At 35.1% G+C, this 18,690-nt stretch overlaps 2 protein-coding genes across 5 annotated transcripts in view; one reads left to right on the top strand and one right to left on the bottom strand.

The window, feature by feature from the left end:
• The window catches only part of LOC105208223, a 518,645-nt gene that overhangs the window by 227,808 nt on the left and 272,147 nt on the right, over positions 1-18,690 (bottom strand). The window lies entirely within an intron of this gene.
• Positions 9,003-16,978, top strand: LOC105208221. Of its 2 annotated transcripts, XM_026135336.2 has the most exons (6): positions 9,003-9,172; positions 9,273-9,323; positions 10,391-10,438; positions 11,170-11,220; positions 14,176-14,308; positions 14,396-16,978. In XM_026135336.2, exons 1-6 carry the CDS (start codon positions 9,098-9,100, stop codon positions 14,476-14,478), a joined length of 441 nt encoding a protein of 146 aa, XP_025991121.1. In that variant the 5' UTR covers positions 9,003-9,097; the 3' UTR covers positions 14,479-16,978. The 2 variants fall into 2 exon arrangements, with proteins under 2 accessions (XP_025991121.1, XP_025991122.1); XM_026135337.2 differs by lacking the exon at positions 10,391-10,438 and having other exon boundaries at positions 9,029-9,172.

Here is an 18,690-nt window from a genome sequence, read left to right as displayed (position 1 = left end):
ACGAGGGCACATCGTATCTTTACCGCAGGACCCAATCTCCGTCCCGCATTAGTTCCATCGATAACGATATGTCTCGAACATATATACGCACTGATCCTCATTTCAGGAACACGCCGGCTTAATCGTTACGTAAGTGCATCACGAAATGCTGGTCGCTATCTCTTTGTGAACGAGGGGATAATCGCTTCAATTAAGCCGCTTTCCCATGGATTCCGCGTGCGTGCGAGCGTGCGTGCGTGCGTGCACGCGTCCCGTCCGGGTAAATTCTGCGCCGTGCGATCGATATCAATAATGCGTCCTACCGCACGTATATAATATATCGATATCGAGTAATTTCACAGGATCTTTTATCGGACGGGCTATTTAATAAGCGTGTCGGATTTTATCATTAATCATCATTTGCCGGATCTTGCAGCGAGAGGCGATCGAAGTTGAAACATGTTATTTTCGGATTATCTCGCTGATGAACAGATCGGGACGGGATAAAGATTGCATTCACCCACCGTGCGATAATGTCCGAGGAAAAATCTATGAAAACAAATCGTGACGCGACTGTGGAGTCTGTGCCCACACACCTCACGCCGATATATCGGATTTTCATCGTTCTTTTTTTATCTTTCTCCTTTTTATATACAGGCATATAAAAAAATATTACATTCCGCTCGCCGACGGTATTGGTTATTAAACGCTTTCGAATGAATACTGCATGAGCGCGCCACGCTCGAGAATATAACGCGTCCGTGTGTTGCAGCCACTCGCCCGTAGGTGGACACATGCACACACTCGAGCGCGATCTGCGACTGGCGTTAAATAATTTTTTGCTTTTCGCAAAGTGAAAAATGTGATATCCGTAAAAAGTAATCCGCTTGTCCGAGCGGTAATCGGATGAACCGATTTAGATCGGACATACACTCGATCGCAAAAGTCTCTATGGGCCCTAAGACAAGTGTGAAAAAGTGTGGGAATTAATATCGCTATCGGTCTGTTTGGATTTCCTCGGGAGATACGCTCAAGGATCGGCACTTTAAGACTGAAAAATGAGAATGAGGGACGGAGGGAACAGAAAGAGAGGTGGCGTTGTGTGTTAGGAGCGCAGTCTAAATATACAAACGATCGTCTCCGGCGAATCTGCGATTTCGTTTTTCTTGCATTCGTTCTCGCAACATGCAACGCTAACCGTTTAACGTGACAACGAAACTGGATCGTCTGCTTTATCTTTCTCAGTTATTCTTCCACGAAAATGTTCCTCCGCGATTAACGAGATTAGCAAACGCTCCTGGAAAGTGTAAATGAGCAGGCCGCAAAGCGAATACACAAACTAGCATACTATGTTTCTTTGGATTTTTATAAAAAAATAATTAATTTTACATCAAAATTTTGTTGGCAGTAATACATTAATAATTTTTATATTATGGTTGTCCAAAAGAGTCTAAATATTTTTATAAAAAACTTTTGCAATTCAAATGGATGAGAAGAGATTATCTTTTTATTTATCCTTTGTTATATTTGTTTAATCATGAAATTAACCAAAAATTATCTTTAAGGTGACGAAGTGACGCGGTAGACGTGAGAAGGAATATAGACAATTAAAACATGTAAATCATATCTTGTATAAAATAAATGTGCAATTTCGGATAGTCTAAGTTGAAAGGTTACCTGACAGTGTTACGTTAGTTATTGTAATAATTGCTCGAGTTAGCATTATTAAACGGATTCGTGTCAGAGCGGCAGAAAGCTTACAGTCTACCTTCTCTCGAGTACTTGGTCTTACGTCTTGAAGTTTATGAAATTTGCGCTTGTACCATTCTCATAAACGGATGTCTAGACTTTCCTTTTACCACGGAAAAGTTCAAAATTACCTTTCCCGGGATATTACCTATACTACAGCATTCATTCATCATTCACAACCTGTCGTCTAGACCGTGACTGTTCCAACTAATTTGGTCCGCGCATTTCTTTCCGTAGAGTCAACGAGCGCCAAGAAAAGCCGGCAGCTCTGTTTGCTTTTGTTCTTCTGAACTATTTCCAATTTGTTTTCCCGAAGCAGCCAGCAACTCGAACAAGCCAGCTTCTTTTGTCGAACACCTCGTTCCCCGCTCGTGCACAAATAAAGTAGATGGTTCGGTGGATCGAAGGTATGACATTGATGAGTTTTACCATCGTTTATTCATTTAGAATTCATTTTTACGTCGCTAAAAGCAGAATTATGATAATAAGAGATAGTACACCGAGAAAAAACGTCAAAACCAGACGTTTAGTTAAACAGTGATCAAATGAATTTTCTACTTGCTGATATCAGAAACTTAGTTACATTTAACAAATCATTTGGTTATATAAAAATAATTGTTCGGTTAAGGCTACAGATGTTTTGGTCAAAACAATTACACATTTAGTAATTATAACAATAAAATTTATTTGATTATTATTTAACTAAACGTTTGATCTCAATTAATATTTCTCTGAGTGTAAAGTTCTCGTATATTAGAAGCACATGTTTTTTGACGTTTTCTTAAATGGCGTAGACTTTTGTGATCGAGTGTATGCCCGATCTAAACGGTTCATCCGATTACCGTCCGAACAAGCGGATTACTTTTTGCGTATTAGAATCCTAATAACATCAGAATAGCGCGAATTCAAAAATTGAACGGAGATTATTGTGCAGCATATTGTCCTATACTTCAGTTTTATGCTTTTGCATGATAAAATAACACCATTTTAATCTTTTAATAATAGATAGTCGCTAAGTAAGCAAATCGTGTCAGAGCTGCGTAGTGATGTAGTAAAATAATAAAGACATGAAATGGAATATTGGTTAATGGTGGGCGTGGAGTGTTTAGCCAAAGGCTGTACTTGCTAGAGTATTATTTGCTAAGCTAATGAGTGGTTTCCACGTTGTTCGGCAATCAACAGCGGCGAACAAAGGACTTCCGGTCACGTCGACAGACCGTTGAGGACTCTGCCACCGTCTAATTTGGACTCCTTCACACGACAACTTCGCTAACAGTAGTGACGGCGTTATGTAAACAGCTGCACTTCCCTCGCTATTAAGTATGTGGTGTTAAGAATTAACCCCACGAGAACACACATGGTGCGATGATAATGGACAAACCTGATAAAGAATTTTTTTTAAATAAAAAGTTTCGCGATATAGCTCTTTGCCCTTCCTATTTTTGTAATTTTCTTTACTCCGTGTTTCTGTCCTTTGTACAGAGATATTCTTTTTGTTCAATTTTTTTATAATAATAAGAAATTATTACGGCGGAAACGTGATTTCAATTTAATTAAAACGATCGTTTAAAAAATAATATAATTAAATTAGCTTTTGTTAAAATTAAAATATTAGGAAAGACAGATAATTTCCTTCGATAATTATATTAAACGGGGAAAAAAGTGGCGGCCGTAGCTAAAAGCTATAAATAACTAAATTACAGTTAATATATCTTAACTGTGATTTTTATATTATTTACAATTAGTTGAGTTTAGCTACAGAACATACTTACTGCATTCAAAATATACTCTGTAGCTAAAATGCATTCAAGGTACATTTACCTTATAATATACAAGTACTATATGTCTCTGACATAGCGATTAATTCTGATAACTACTTTTCTTTTGTCATATTTATTGTTATTTTAATAGACATGTTGTACCATGCCTTTATTTTTGTATTAGAAACGACAGTAAACCTTTTTGCTATAGTTTATAAATTTATAGTTACGACAGCAAATATAGCTTTAGTAAACCATGATTGACAGCGAAAATTTTATTTTCCAAGAACTTAAATATTTCTAGAAACCAGATCTACAAAATTGTCATTCGGTCAACTGCCACATAAAAAATATTATTAGTCAGTGACTGTGTGTTTATCTTACATTACATTCTACAAAAATATACTTGATAATGAATTATTTTAGCGAATTAAAATTTAATTTTACGAATTAACTTTTGTTATAAATTATACTTTTTAATAATAAATACGTTAAATATTTTCCTTGAGAAATACTTATTATTTTATAACATCCTCAGAAGAGTCTGTCATACACTTACAGAATTTCCATATTTAAAAAACTAACTGATACAAAAATATTTTTCATTGAAAAATAATGCAATTCAGCATTATTTAAATTAATGTTGTCTTTTGGAAATTAGTTTAAAAAGTGACACATTCTACTCACTTATTGTGTGTGATAATAACGCATGCTTTATATATTTTTAATTATTTTTAGTACTGCAGTTATGAGAACTAAATAGTTTCTTTCAATTCTCCAAAAGTAAAGATTTGTTTATTTATGTTATTTTTAGATGATTCAGTTGTATAATTTTATTATCATTCATCTTCAATCACGCACATTGAAAACGCTCGTTTTATGGAAAATGTAGCAATAAATCTTTCCCTGCGATATTCTGTTTCTGAATTAATGACGCAACAAGAACAAGATATTAATGATCTCACGTTCGAGGCAAACACGAATTTACCAGGCGAGCATACGTGAGTATATCGACACGAACGAAAGAGCTCTCTCAAAGATAGATAACGAGGCAGTGAAAATAACGATATGAGCGATACATCGAGCGTGCAATTTCCTAATGTGGCCATTTCGCCGGCGGCTGAAAACATCTTTGATTATTCGCGTAATAAGCGGACGCGGCGACGCGAAAGTTGAAGTGCTAATGGGCGCACGATAATCATTCGGACGCAACTAAGGAACACCGAAGGGCCCGGGCACTTCAGCATGCGGTGCAGTTTTTACTCTTTCGTAGAGATTTTCCGCGCTGGCTCTCCCTCTTTTTATTCCATAATGACCGCAACGTACCTTGCTAACAAAGTGTGTTAATGGCGCGCGGTTGATTAAAGGTTTTAATCCTGATGTCCGTGACTCTCCTTTCTTCTTCTTCTTCTTCTTCTTCTTTTTCTTCTTCTTCTACTTCTTCCGCGCGCATTTTGGTTCGAGGAGGCAAAAATAAAAGGCTCTTTGTTCGCGACCGACTGTCGAGAGCTCGTCGGTCATTAAAGTCGATCTTCGATGAAAAGTCGCGCCGTCATATTGCCACACTCAGCCGCACGAGAGAAACGCGAAAATGCATACTGCACTCGTGGGACTGAACTATCTCGAGCATCGGAAAGCGAGAGCGTCTCGTATTTCTTATTTTACGGAAGGTAGCGCGCGGTATTCCGCGGAAAATGCACAGTAAGTATCCTCTCTGTCTCCCGAGGACCTGTGGAGAGACTGAAAATATATATCGCTTAAGGGAATACTACGAAATCGAATAAGAATGCGTAGACGCTGTCGATCTACAAGCGTTCGTGATGTTTCGAAATAATCAATAATATATAGAGTAGAAAGGATAAAAGGGTGGTATTATGACCAGTCGTAGGCAAGTATTGTGGCAATTTGTAATATCTCTGTTATTAAGTGACGAATTCTAGTGATCACTTATACTTATGAAATCATTTGTTTAGTCCGCCATTAAGCAGTTGACATTAATGTGCCAATACACAATAGCAGACATTTGTTATAAGGCATTTTTATTTTTCACGGTTTTAAAACTTTCTTCAAGATATATTTTAGTGTTTATTTACACATATTTCCTCGTTATTTTTAAACTCGGGCTCTATTGTTGCACGAATATATGCACATTGCTGTTTTTGTTATTTAATATTTTATTCGATTTACATATTTTAAGTTATGCAAAGTTAAAGAATAGCATCTTGATAACGGAATTTTCATATCGAAATAGTTATTCGATAAATTTGTTGTAATTCTATTGCAAATCTATAGTTTACAATATATGTGTTAGAGATTTTCCGTGTTTCCGCAGTCTATGTAGGGAAACCGAGGTTAAGCCGAGATCCCACGACGTACAGCTCGCCAAGACTCGTCTTGGTTTGACGAGTCTGTATGCACTGTGGCTGGCTCGCTATCGTTCACAATTCACGATTCACATCTCGTGATACGTCGTTTTCGAAAACTGTCTGTAAGTGCTGCGAGTCAAGAAACTTTATAGACGAGAGCCAACAAGTCACTTCGTGCAGTAGTACGTCTGACTCGTCAATACTTGCAAGGAGTCGTATAGGTCTCCTGCAGTTTGAAATGGAAAGCGCATAAGCAAAGGGTGTTTTTGCTATTATTAGCTTCATACATTTTACACATACGTACAAGAATACGTAAAGTGTAATGTTATGCACGACTCAATCGGAACAAAGTGTGTACGCTGTGTACAATTTCGCATAGAGTTAGAATTATTTTTCAATACTATACCTATACCTATGCCTAGCATTTTTTAATTCTTGATAGTGAGAAAAACTGAGTTTTTACCGTTTCAACCTCGTTTATAGCTGTCGCAGTTAGTAGCTATTTAATTATCACTAGACAACACAAGCTTACACAGTCGATTAGTAGTTCTCGGGCTAAGTACAGATGTTATGTCGACAATTACGACAATTGCAACGCAACTTATGTCGCCGTGTGTCTGAAAGTGTCTAGGGATATTGCAATTGGAAAGCACTTGAAGATAGCTGGTTGTGCAGTATTATATTTTTTTTACAGCAAATTCTAAAAATGCTGAAAAAATGTAAAAGACGATGGTGGTTAATATCTCTTTATAGAAATTAATAATACATACATGTATAACATGTAAATATAAATATAATTTGTTTTAGTATCACTGAGGTATTTGTATAATAATTGTGGAATGCGCGTTGCTGTACATAATCTACAGTGGCATAAAATAAATAGCGTCTATACGTTTCTCCTTGTTTATACTTCTTGCATAAATACTAGCGGGTTAAGCAAATTATAATTTATTTGTGTATTTATTATATGCAATAAAGTGGTGAAAGTGATTAAGCTTTGAACTTATAAAATTACATACTAATACATTCTAGAAAATATTTTTCCCTTATCCATAATCTTTTAACATTTTATATTAGTTATATTTCAAAGTATAATATTGTATTAAAATATAAAACTTTCAAATGTCTATTTCTTGTTCTTGTAGAAGCTTGCTTTTTTAATACAATTTTCTATAAGTTTTATGCAATTTTCTATAATTTACTAAGTCTCTAATTTTAATCCTTGTACTGAAATATTCACGTTTTTTTTTATTATTTTCTACGAATTCTTTATTACATATCGATCTTTGTAGTATAGATGTCTCGGAGTCCGTAATAAATCTTCTCTTTCATATCATTGCAGAAACTCGATAATTTTCTCATTACACAACTCTAGTGTACACGACTTGAATAATCACGAAGTCACTTAACGAGTGTCTCGACTAGCAATGAATAGATTCTGATAGGTTTGTGCCAGCATAGAGAAACTCTCGTTCAATTAAGACACGAGCCCTTTGACTCGCGACCAATCTACTAACAGTCTGCGGAAACGACGAGCTACGAGTCACGATTTATTGCGAACGGCAGCGAGCCACCTTTGTTTCTACGGCGAGAAGTAGAGTCATGATTTGCCATGACTCGGCGAGACTAAACATACCATTAGGTCATGGTTTATTAACCTGTTTTTTTACCAATTTGCGAGCCGAATTTGTGACGAACCTGGGCAAGCCTAGGCGTACCTTGGCAAGTTACACGTCGCGAGATTTCGGTTTTATGTTTATGTACATAAATTTGCATATATTTTGCAATATGCCTTCTTCGTTTTAAATAAATATTATAACAAAATACTGTGTTTTTCAAAGAAAATCAATTTTCTATCTAATCTTGTCTATTTTTATGTGAAGAGGCCAACATTATCAACCTTGTTTCTCTCCGACTCATTATGCAGTATCATCACATTTTTGTAAATGATTTAGGATGATAGTTAAATAATAAATATTATTTCGGAACGTTGAATCTAGAATTGAATAGACCACACATTGACGAAAGTAATCACACGTTAGGTTTTCAATTAAAAATATTAATTATTAACTTTATCGTACTTGATTTATGTGCGTGTGTGCGTGCGTGCGTGCGTGCGTGCGTGCGTGCGTGCGTGCGTGCGTGCGTGCGTGCGTGCGTGCGTGCGTGCGTGCGTGCGTGTGTGTGTGTGTATGTATGTATGCATAGATGTCCTGGTTGTTTAAGAATTTAGAAAAATTTTTACAAAAATAAAAATAGCGACTTCTTTCTAGGCTTATTATAAAGATGAAAGATATGACTCTTTACAAAAAAATCAACACTCTTGTGTGTTTCACCTCTTGATCTGCATATCTTGTCAAATACTCGTAAAATGGGTAAAAGTAACAAATACATACATATATTTTCCACAAAAATTAGAATAACGAGTTCTTTCTGAGTTTATTTTGAAAGTCAATATAAGGGTTACAGGAAAAAAATCACTAATTAATTCCAAATTCAACGTGAATTAAAATGATAATTTTGTTGGATTTGAAATGCCATTTTGATCCGGCACTTTAAATTTTAAAATTTTAATTACAGATTTATAGTCAACGCCCCTAAAAATCTTTAATAAAATATGAATTATATGCTAAATTATTCCTAAAAAAAGAGTCGCACACAAAAGAGTTAGCAAAGTTATAAACAAAATGTAAATGGAAACCGTATTATCAGCGTCTCTTCTATTTTTAGAACTATTGTGCAGTGACGCGGCAATGAATACCAAAGTTATCCCGAGTATCTTTAGGAAAAAAATCTTCCTGTTGATTAAAAATTAAAATACATTAATTTTTTACAACAAATTTAATTGAAAATATTATTCGTTGATAAAACCGGCTAGAACATTTTAGAACAGCCGTAAAATTAAGATAACGAATGCCCATTTTTACTCGCGCTCGAGGAAATTACGCGACGTCGTCGTACTTTACGACGTGCTTCTCTTTTTTCTAATTTAGATAAATAAGTGAGAAAATGAGCGGCAAATCCCGTGGATACTTAGCGTAACGTCAACTACATTTGCGTAATTTCCGGTCGAGTTAAGAGAAGCGTTAGCAATCCATTTTCCGAAGGTGCCGCGCTTTAATGATGTTTTGACGATAAGGACGCGCTGATGGAACCATTTTGCAACCAGCGCTTTGGGACTTGGTATAAAGGCACTCGTGCATTGTAAGGCCCATCGCAATTCTGTTAAACGCGTCTCCCAGCATGAAACGACTTCTTCTGTTCGCGTTGTTAATATACGCCATTTCGGCCCAGAAATGTGTCGTTCGAGACAAGAAGGTACACAGAATTGTTTTAATCCTGCCGTATAAAGGCGCAGCGCAATCTATAGTGTTAAAACGTGATTATGTGCTAATCTCACTTGGTCGTTCCATCATAGGAAAAAAAACCAAATATTCAAGTGGTCAAAGTGGACGACGCAATCAGAAAAGTGAGTAATCGCGTTTGATTTTGTACATCGTATTTTTCTCTCTATGCAATTGTTCTCTTGTATTGCAAATACTTTATAATATAATATTAACCCTTAACTACACGTACAAATATACCCTACCGCACATTACGTAAATATTATGTAGCATATTTATTAATTATTTAATTATTTAGAAAAAAATATCCTAAAATTAACAATGTCGAAAATTGGAAGAAAATCTTTATTCTTTTTAGAACCCTGCAAACTTTGTTTCCTTTATATTTATAATAAATTATTATCTTTTACCTTTTATGTTTAATTATTACATCATACTAAGAAAACACCAACTCAAAAAATTTTTTTCTAATTAAAATTTTTATCAAAATTTGGGGTACAAAACTATTCCGCGGGCATAATTGTGCAGGCAAGATTTGAATGTAGTTGGGAGTTAAATGTTACATTAGCTGTAGTTTAGAAATAATTTTAAGGCAAACAGTATTCACTCTTACGTGAAGAAAGCAATGGATTTCGTAAATTACAGCGAGAAAAATAAAAAGAATAAGAAAGTTTCTTAGTTGAATTTTAAGTATGATTTAGAGCGTGCGAGAAAATAGAGGTGTGTAAGCAAAGAGCGCGATTCTTTCCCGACATCGTTCATTCACATAACCGCCGGTTAATACACGATACGCTTACTCGACTCGATTCTCTCTAAAATGTCGCCCTAACTCACTCACGATTCCGCCCACAATTTGTCGTCCTAGACTTGTTAAACGTCCCAGCGACGCTACAAAGTCGCGGATGCGCAGGAGAACGATTCATTTCGTAGAACAAACCGCGGGTGTACATCAAGCCATTTGTGCAGTGCTTTTACAAAACGATCCGCTTACCAGTTGCACGATCGATCAAATCATTATACCGCTGTGATGTAACTTACCGAAGCATTGCGAATAACTTAGCATTGCATAGAAAGTCACGTTACTTCGTCGACATGCTAGCAAAGCTCCTTTTCGCTATCTTGTTTTCTAATATATCTATATGTCCTGTGATAATTGTGTACATATTCATCTCATTTGGTCATTCCGTTGTAGGAAAACTCAAACGTTCAGGTCATCGAAGTAGACGAATCAGACAGATCAGTGAGTAATCGCGTCGTTTGATTTTGCATATTGTATTTCTTTCTCTATGCAATTGATATCTCTCTCTCTCTCTCTCTCTCTCTCTCTCTCTCTTACGTTGCAATTCTGTATAATATAAATGTTAAACTTTACCATTAGCTTAGAAAAGATTTTAAGACCGACAGTAATGCTCGCTCTTTTGTGAAGGATTTTTAAATTATAATGAAGAAGATAAAAAGAATAAAAAAGCTCCTAAACCAGATTTTAAGTATGATTTAACGTGTGCGAGAAAATAGATGTAAACAAAGCGTGCAATGTTTTCCTGGCATCGTTCATTCGCGTAACTGCTGATACATAATAAGCTTACCCGATTCGATTTTCTCAAATGTCACCCTAACTCACTCGCGACACCGCTTACAATTCGCCATCCTGGATTTGTCGAACGCTTCAGAAATGCTACAAAGTCACAACGGATAAGTAGGAGAGCGATTCGCTTTATAAAATGGCGCAAAGTGTATATCAAATCACTTTTACGGCGCTATCGCAAAACGATCTGCTTACCAGTTGGACGATCGATTGAATCATGTTCTACCGCGATAACGTAATTTAACGAAGTTCTTAGTAACTTAACATCGTGTGGAAAACCGCTTCGTCAACGTGCATGTAAATCTACTTTTGCTATCTACTTTTTATTCTCATATAAGTGTCTCGTGATGATTATGTGCTAATCTCATTTAGTTGTTCCGTTTTAGGGAAGACCGGACATTCAGGTGATCGAATTGGACGAATCAAGCAAAGAGTCAGTGAGTAATCGCGTCGATTAATTTCGCACATTATATTCCTTTCATTAAAGTGGGAAAAGAATACGTTCAACCAATAGGTATTAAATACTACCGATTTTGTATCAAAGAATTGGTTTAGTATTACAGTACCAGCCCTATACTGGGTCATCATTGAAATAATAATCCCATACAGCACAAATCTCCCAAGGACACTTATAGAATTCCCGTGGAATGTCTATACGTCCTAAGAACATTCTTGGAAAATTCTTTGTATAAAGTGTGCTGTTAGGATATGTTATGGTACTACACAGAAAGAACAATTTTGTTAAAGACCTGAAAACAATTCTTAAACCGTTAAAAAAAATTTAACGTTTAAACTGGTTACTAGAATGTTAACATTTATTGCAGCAGTTATGCTTGAACGTCTTACATAATTATTTTGATAGTCCAACATAAAATTATTTTCTGATTTATATGTAACTAAATTTTTAGATACCATAGTAATATTGTGTACTCCAACGTCGTTATTGAATAGTATATAAAACTGGTCAAGTATACTATAGGTAGATTTTCATGTCATATTGAAATTAACAAAAAAAGGTACGTCAAAGTATCAGTGTACTGCCGGTAAACTTTCGATATCATGTCTTCAAATTGACTAAAGAAACATGTCCAGCGTCGCTTTAGATCCAGTGTACTATCGATAAATTTTCGATACCATATTCGTATTGAAATTGGCAAAAAAAAATATCGAGTATCAGTAATATACTATCGGTAGATATTCGATATCATGCTTGTATTAAAACTGAAAGATTGTGTCCTAGTGAGAATCAATACGGGATTCCGCCGTCAGAGAGGCGCGCGGCTAAACTCTCTGCCATGAGAAGAATACCACATAGTACATTATAAGTAATGCAACCGTGTAATATCCGATACCTTCTCCCTTGTGTTAGAGCGAGCTCTAGGATCTTTACACTACAGACCCGTTAAAACATTGAGAAATAGTATTAACGCTCCTGAATAATCGTCTGAAAATTCCGCGATAGTGATGTAATATCGTAGAATAAATTAGAATTAATAGTCGTGAAAAGTAATGTGTTGACGATGAAATTTTGCCTTGCATGCTATTTGTTATTATGTGCTTTATTGTAAAAATGTGACTTGTCTCGTATTTGTCAAATTCGTAAAAATGGGCCACAAGTAAAGTTATCTTTGAATTTTATACATATTTTTCATTTCTTTTAACAGTTGTTCGTGTATTTTCTGGCCTAAATAATTTTCATTTCACGTGTCTTTTACGTATTACTATTTACTAATTGTCAGGAAAGAAAATAAAAACTTAGACCCATTTTTACACGTATTTTAAAGTGATTCCATTATTTTGTTTTATCCAAATTCTTTTTATTCATAAATAGCAAAAAACTGTTACGTATAATTTTTTGCTTATGACATCACGATTTCAATATGCAGCGACTACTGAAAAGCCTTAATTTTTGGTAATACAGTCACAGTATTAGAAATCAATATTAATATTTGGTACCAATGCAATCAATATTAATTTTTGATACTCTGATATGACACTGTAATTCCGTACCATAATAGTACTGTATTTCAAGTCTTTTTCCTCTTGTTATCATTTCGGTATTTTACCAGTATTGTATCAATATTAGCATTTAGTACTTATACTCGATATTAAAAATTGATACTGAGCCAGTATTTCACTGGGTATTCAATTCCCACTTGGGTCTCTATGCAATTGCTCTCTTATTGCAACTCTTTTAAAACCTATAACTTTGATTTTATATTATCCTTAAATACGTATATTACACTGGGTCTGGAAGATTCTGTACGAAATTTCGATCGCTTACTATGTAAAGAGGGAATAAAGTAGAAAGTTCAACTTGGGAAGGGGGAGGGGCGATTTGAAATCACTATTGCAACGTTGATCAGCTTCAGATCTCAATTAGAATTCATACGGCATGAAAATAAAGTGGTTTTGTTATCATATTTTTCTTATTACATAATTAGAATTTTAAAAGGAATGGCAATACCATAATTTTTTCTTAAGTATTACTTTTTAGTTTTAAAAAGTCATATTATAAAGTCCTTAAAAATTTTTTTGTTGCAAAGATATAATTTAATTTAGAAAAATACATTTTTTCACAAATCTCTATTTTTGTTAATAGTTTTTTTTGAAATAATTTTATAATAAATCATTTTTCAACAATACTGTTTATACTGCCACATCTCTAAGACTGAACTTTTATTTTAAAAAAATTTGAGAAATATTAATTGGAACGAATGTTATGATTTCTCGAAGTTGCACAGGTCTTTCAAACCCATAATTGTATAGTGTTTACGATTGGAGCCAAAAGTGTAGTGTTTAAGAATTAATATTACATTTCTGAATATGTTCCTATCATTAGTCTTCACAGAGAGAATTTTGTATTAGAATTAACCCTCAAATCATAATGACAAAATAAGAATTTTACTATATGAATAATTTCAGTAAAATTTACAATAATTTAACTACTAAATTTATTAAAATTTTACTAAAATTATAGTAAAATTCTTCGGTGTCCACGTTGTCTCATGATTACTATATGGTAAATATCATATGATCTTTAACCTTTAATGTACACACTTAAAAAATGTCTCTCTGTACACACTGGGTATCTTTTATCCTGAGTTTTTTATTGCTTATATCTCGGGTTGTAATTCATCAATTTTAATTAATTTTTTTTTAATCAATCGTTTAAAGATTGAAAAGAAAAGAATTTTCCGGTGCAAAAATTGGAAAAGTCGTAGCATAAAAGATATTTCGCAATAATTGCTCAAAGACATGCTCATATGCCAGAATTTTGAAAATTAGTCCGGGTGATTTTAACCCAGCGTGTACACAGAGGATTAAAGGTAAATTCGAAAAAAAATTCTCTTCATAATGTAATAATATTAACATCATCTACGTTGTCTAAGAGCGAAATCGTGGCTTACGAAGTTTCGGACAGATCGAGAAGGCAAGCAGTCGATAATAAGGCTAAACGCAAGTACTGCAAGAAGGATAATGATTGCGGTCCAGGATCAGTGTGTTTAGCAAATGTGGTCTGCGGTATGTAATAACGGAGTTTCTTTAAAAAAAAAATCATAGCGATATTTGACGAAATAAATAATCAAATATCTCTCTTTTCTTGCACAGTAAAAGGAAGAAGACGAACTATAGAAAAGTTTCAAAAAGTGAAGGCTAAAGATGCTAAAAAAGACAAGACAATAACGAAGTAACGGTGACGTGGCAACCATGTTTCCATGTATGACGACGGGATGCCGGTAAAATTTTTCGGTGGAGTAACCCCGCTACCCTCGCCGAACAATAAGCGCTCTCGCATCAATCGAATGATCGATTTCCCATCATCGCCAATATTCAGCGGATATCTGTTTGCTTATCTGTATTTCGTGTGCACTGATGAAATTTCCCGCTGCACATCCATCCATTGTCAACGCATGAATATAACATAAACCCGAAAATATTGGACATTTAATGGCGACCTGGCCGCGGCCGCGTACGCATGTAGTAAAGCGGTTAAGTTACATTTTACACGCGGATTCGGATCGGAACGCCTGCGAGCGGGATACGACTGGCGCGGTAAAAGCTCTCCGCCCCTTCTCCGCCTTCGGGGAAAAAAAACAAACAGTATCGTCGGGGAAACATATGGTGCCGTACGATAGGGACTCATTAACGGCAGAGAAACGGGGCAATGCGAGTGAGAAATCGTAAGAAAGGAGGGTTAGACCTCTCTCGTCGTCGTAAATTTAGTGGGAACAACTGTGCTTTCGCCTGCAAGCAGCTCCGCTTGCAGCCCCACCGCAACCGCAACCCCGATTCGAAACACCGTGACGCCGTTGAAAAATCTTACTGCGCATTACAGATTTACACTCGAAATCAATTAGCCCCTAATTGACACGGATGAGACGTGCGCGGTCCGCACGAGTACAGCTTTTATTGGGAAACTATCGGATATTGACGATGCGCCGATTATAGAAGTTGATCTCCCTTGGGGAGATTGTCGTCAACACGATGACAGACTTTCCGTGCAGGGGAACACTTCTATTTTTGGTGTTATTAATAATAAATATCGCAGGTGGCGGTTACATTAATAAAATATTATAACAAATTGTAGAGTTAACCAGATAACAATGCAAAATAAATGTTGCATGTCTCAAAGGTATATTCGTCTCGTTAAAAGCCAATCAATTATTCATCTACTCTGCGCGTTTCGCGATGCAAAAATAAATACCGCGTCCAATAACACGGGGAATCGGTCAGGGAGGGAATCATCGGCCTCTACGAGAGAGCCAGCCAGTTGATGTCTCGTAAAACCTCACGAAACTCAACGGCGGCGGCGCGCGGTAAGATTTACGATTCCAGCAAGAAGAAGCGTAACATCCGTAATATCCTTTCTTCGCGAAGAGGTGGACGGTGATTTTTCATGCGGGGGCCATTCTTCTCTCGTCACGAGGCACCGTTTAATTTTATTTTAATACGGAAAAAATGAATCCTCTCTGTAACGTGCGTAACGGCGGGATGAAGAGCGCCCGGGAGCCCGAGGAGATTCGCGAGGGAGAGACACGGTCGTAAATATTTGCACAACTTGTTGGCGCGAGCGTCTGGTAACACGCGCGGCCAAATTTCGGGCACGTCAAAATATTTAAAGCCGAGGGCGCAATTAGCGCGAGAATCACCTTTGCTCCTGTGATCGGAGACGCCGCCAGCTGTCTCGTTTGTCATTTCTGTTTACGAAAAAGCGATACTTCCGACATTTTGCATGAAATATCGTGGAAACACGTTTTTAACATAATTTAATTTGTGAAACATCTTTAACATTATTTAATCTGTAAAACAGTAATTATCTAGACAGTACCATGTTCGGGCATAAAGGTCTTAAAGACGTTATTTACATATCTTTCAGACATTCTATAATACAAATAATCTTAAAGATGTCTTTAAGAAAAGTAGAAAATTTAAATTAACATGTTAATTAACATTTTGTCAATATTGGATTTCTTGGAGTGTTCGTATAGCTCATAAGCATGTAAAAAAAATGTCAATCACATTACATTGGCATTGATTAATATCGAACCTAATAAATATTAATCAAAGTTACGTTTTCTTCCTCTGCTTATATTATTTCTAAGACTATGAAGCAGAGAAAGAACAACCTCTTTTAACTCTGGGGTACTACTTATATTTTTCTTACATTAAGAACAAAGGGAGGTAGAAAGATTTAAAATGACAAAAACTCTGTCAACTTTAACTCATTAATATAGACGTAGAAATGAATTGAATACGAAATTCTTTTGTAGTCTATTTATACTGTGTAATAAAAAACTATTTTTGAGGTTACAATAAAGTTACTGGAGCTTGTGTACATCGCACAATGTAATTTATGGTTTTGTAAGAATTATGTTTCGAAAGCTTCCTTCTGTAGAATGAATTAAAATAAAAAAAATCTTATACAAATTAACAAAATGGCAAAAAAATTAAAGAAGTAGAACTCTTTTTAGTAATGTAAAATGTAAATAAAATTGACTGTAATATAAATTTAATGCTCTTTAATTTTTAAAAAATCTTAATATTTTTTTCGTTTTTTCGAGTTACACTTCTAAAATATTAACGATTTCCACTGCGCGATGAGACAGACTGCTGAAGCTTTATATTTTATAATTTTGCAAATAGTTCTCTTATTGTTAATACATAATAAAAAGTAACTTACAAAAAATTTCATATTTGTTTCATTCTTATGCCTGTCTTAACGAATCAATGTCCATCGGTTTTTCATCATTTCTTATACATACATCAAGCCTTTCTACTTCCTACAATTAACACTATTTTGGGTAAAAATTTACCTATAAAATTAAAAACATTTTTTACACTTTTAAAAACTTTTTTTCTTTATAAGTTTCAAAGTGTTAAAATAATACTATTTTAATATACACAAAATCTTACTAAATGTTATTTTAAACTATAAAAAAGGAATATTCTAAATTGGGAAGATTTTATGACACAAAACTAATCGTCGTTAAACTTGATACAGACATAGTGTGAAGTAAAATATGAAGAAATTTAATCAAAATCAAATGGCTGAATGAGTGGTCAAAAATGGGTCGTGTGATGATGGTAGTGCCCATATGCCACTCATCAATCTCAGTTTGTATGAACACTCCCATTCATGTAGCTGGCAAAGGTGCAGTATTTGTGAGGAGTCATTCACGAACTACGTTATTTTATTGCAAAAGCGAGATTGTATGAATGGCAAATGGGTACTGCCACCATACAACCAGGATCCATTTTCTGGTTTTTTACCAGAATCAACTTCAGCCATTCAATTTTGGTTAGATTTCTTCATTAATTTTGTTTCTTATTATTCATATACATCAATATCACTTTATTTTCTATTTATTGAAGAGTAAAAAGATAGGAACTATGTAACCATATACATATAATTGTAGTAAGTGCATTTAACTGTATTTTGATCAGTTTACATAAATAAACAAATTTGCATTTTATTTATAGTGTTATTTTATCATACTGTTCTTGAAATTTGATTCTATATAGTATCCCATTTTTAGATTCTGTCAGTTTCACACGTTTTATTTTTTCTTTTTTTTTTGTTACTACTGAAGTTAGATTTAAAATTTGGAGACCCATTAATTGAATATTATAGTTATCATGTTCCTTAAAAGTTCTACATAAATTAAAAATCTTAATATATATTTATATCGAAATAATGTTAATTTAAAAATGGGTTATTATCCGCTTTTATTATTGTAACACTTTTTCTACTGCAATTTACATTCTATAATTTCGTTTACATTTTATAAAAAATATGCTTGGCATGTATAAAAAAATGAAATCTACAGAAGTTTATTTTGAGCGACGATAATGAGTCATTTCGCGGAGAGTCGAGGAAAAATAGTCGTCGCGGAGAGAAAAATTTCGGCACGCCGCTTCGTGCCGGCCCGAAGCTGCAAAACGGGTCGCGTTTTTCTGCGCTCGATTTAAACGTCGTCTACGTGACAGGCGTGAAACCGTCGCGCGCATTCGCGCGTGTACTTACCACGCGCAGATCGCGACGAGCCGTGGCGGATTCGTCGTTTCTCGCCTATCCTGTGCACCCTTTTGCCTGCGGATTTTATTTATCGTACGAATGATTCCGACGACGAAGGAATAAATCGGCCGTGCCTTGCGTCGCGTGCGCGGAGAAAAGAGTAAAAATAAAATCTCAGTTGGTGGAGAATTTCGAGCGAAATGCTGTTAAAAGGAAGCTCGCTTTATGTATATATTTAAGAGACCAAAATTCTCTTATTTACCTCTATACACCGATATAAGATTAAAAAATCAATATAAAATTAAAAACCAATTTAAAATATTTACATGTAATGCATTACAGGCGAGAGTTGCCGAACGCGTCGCATTGCATCAATATTCCGATAGTC

Source organism: Solenopsis invicta, chromosome 12 (assembly GCF_016802725.1).
Source record: "Solenopsis invicta isolate M01_SB chromosome 12, UNIL_Sinv_3.0, whole genome shotgun sequence".
Taxonomy (NCBI): Eukaryota; Metazoa; Arthropoda; class Insecta; order Hymenoptera; family Formicidae; genus Solenopsis; species Solenopsis invicta.
This window is presented reverse-complemented; position numbering and strand designations above follow the sequence as displayed.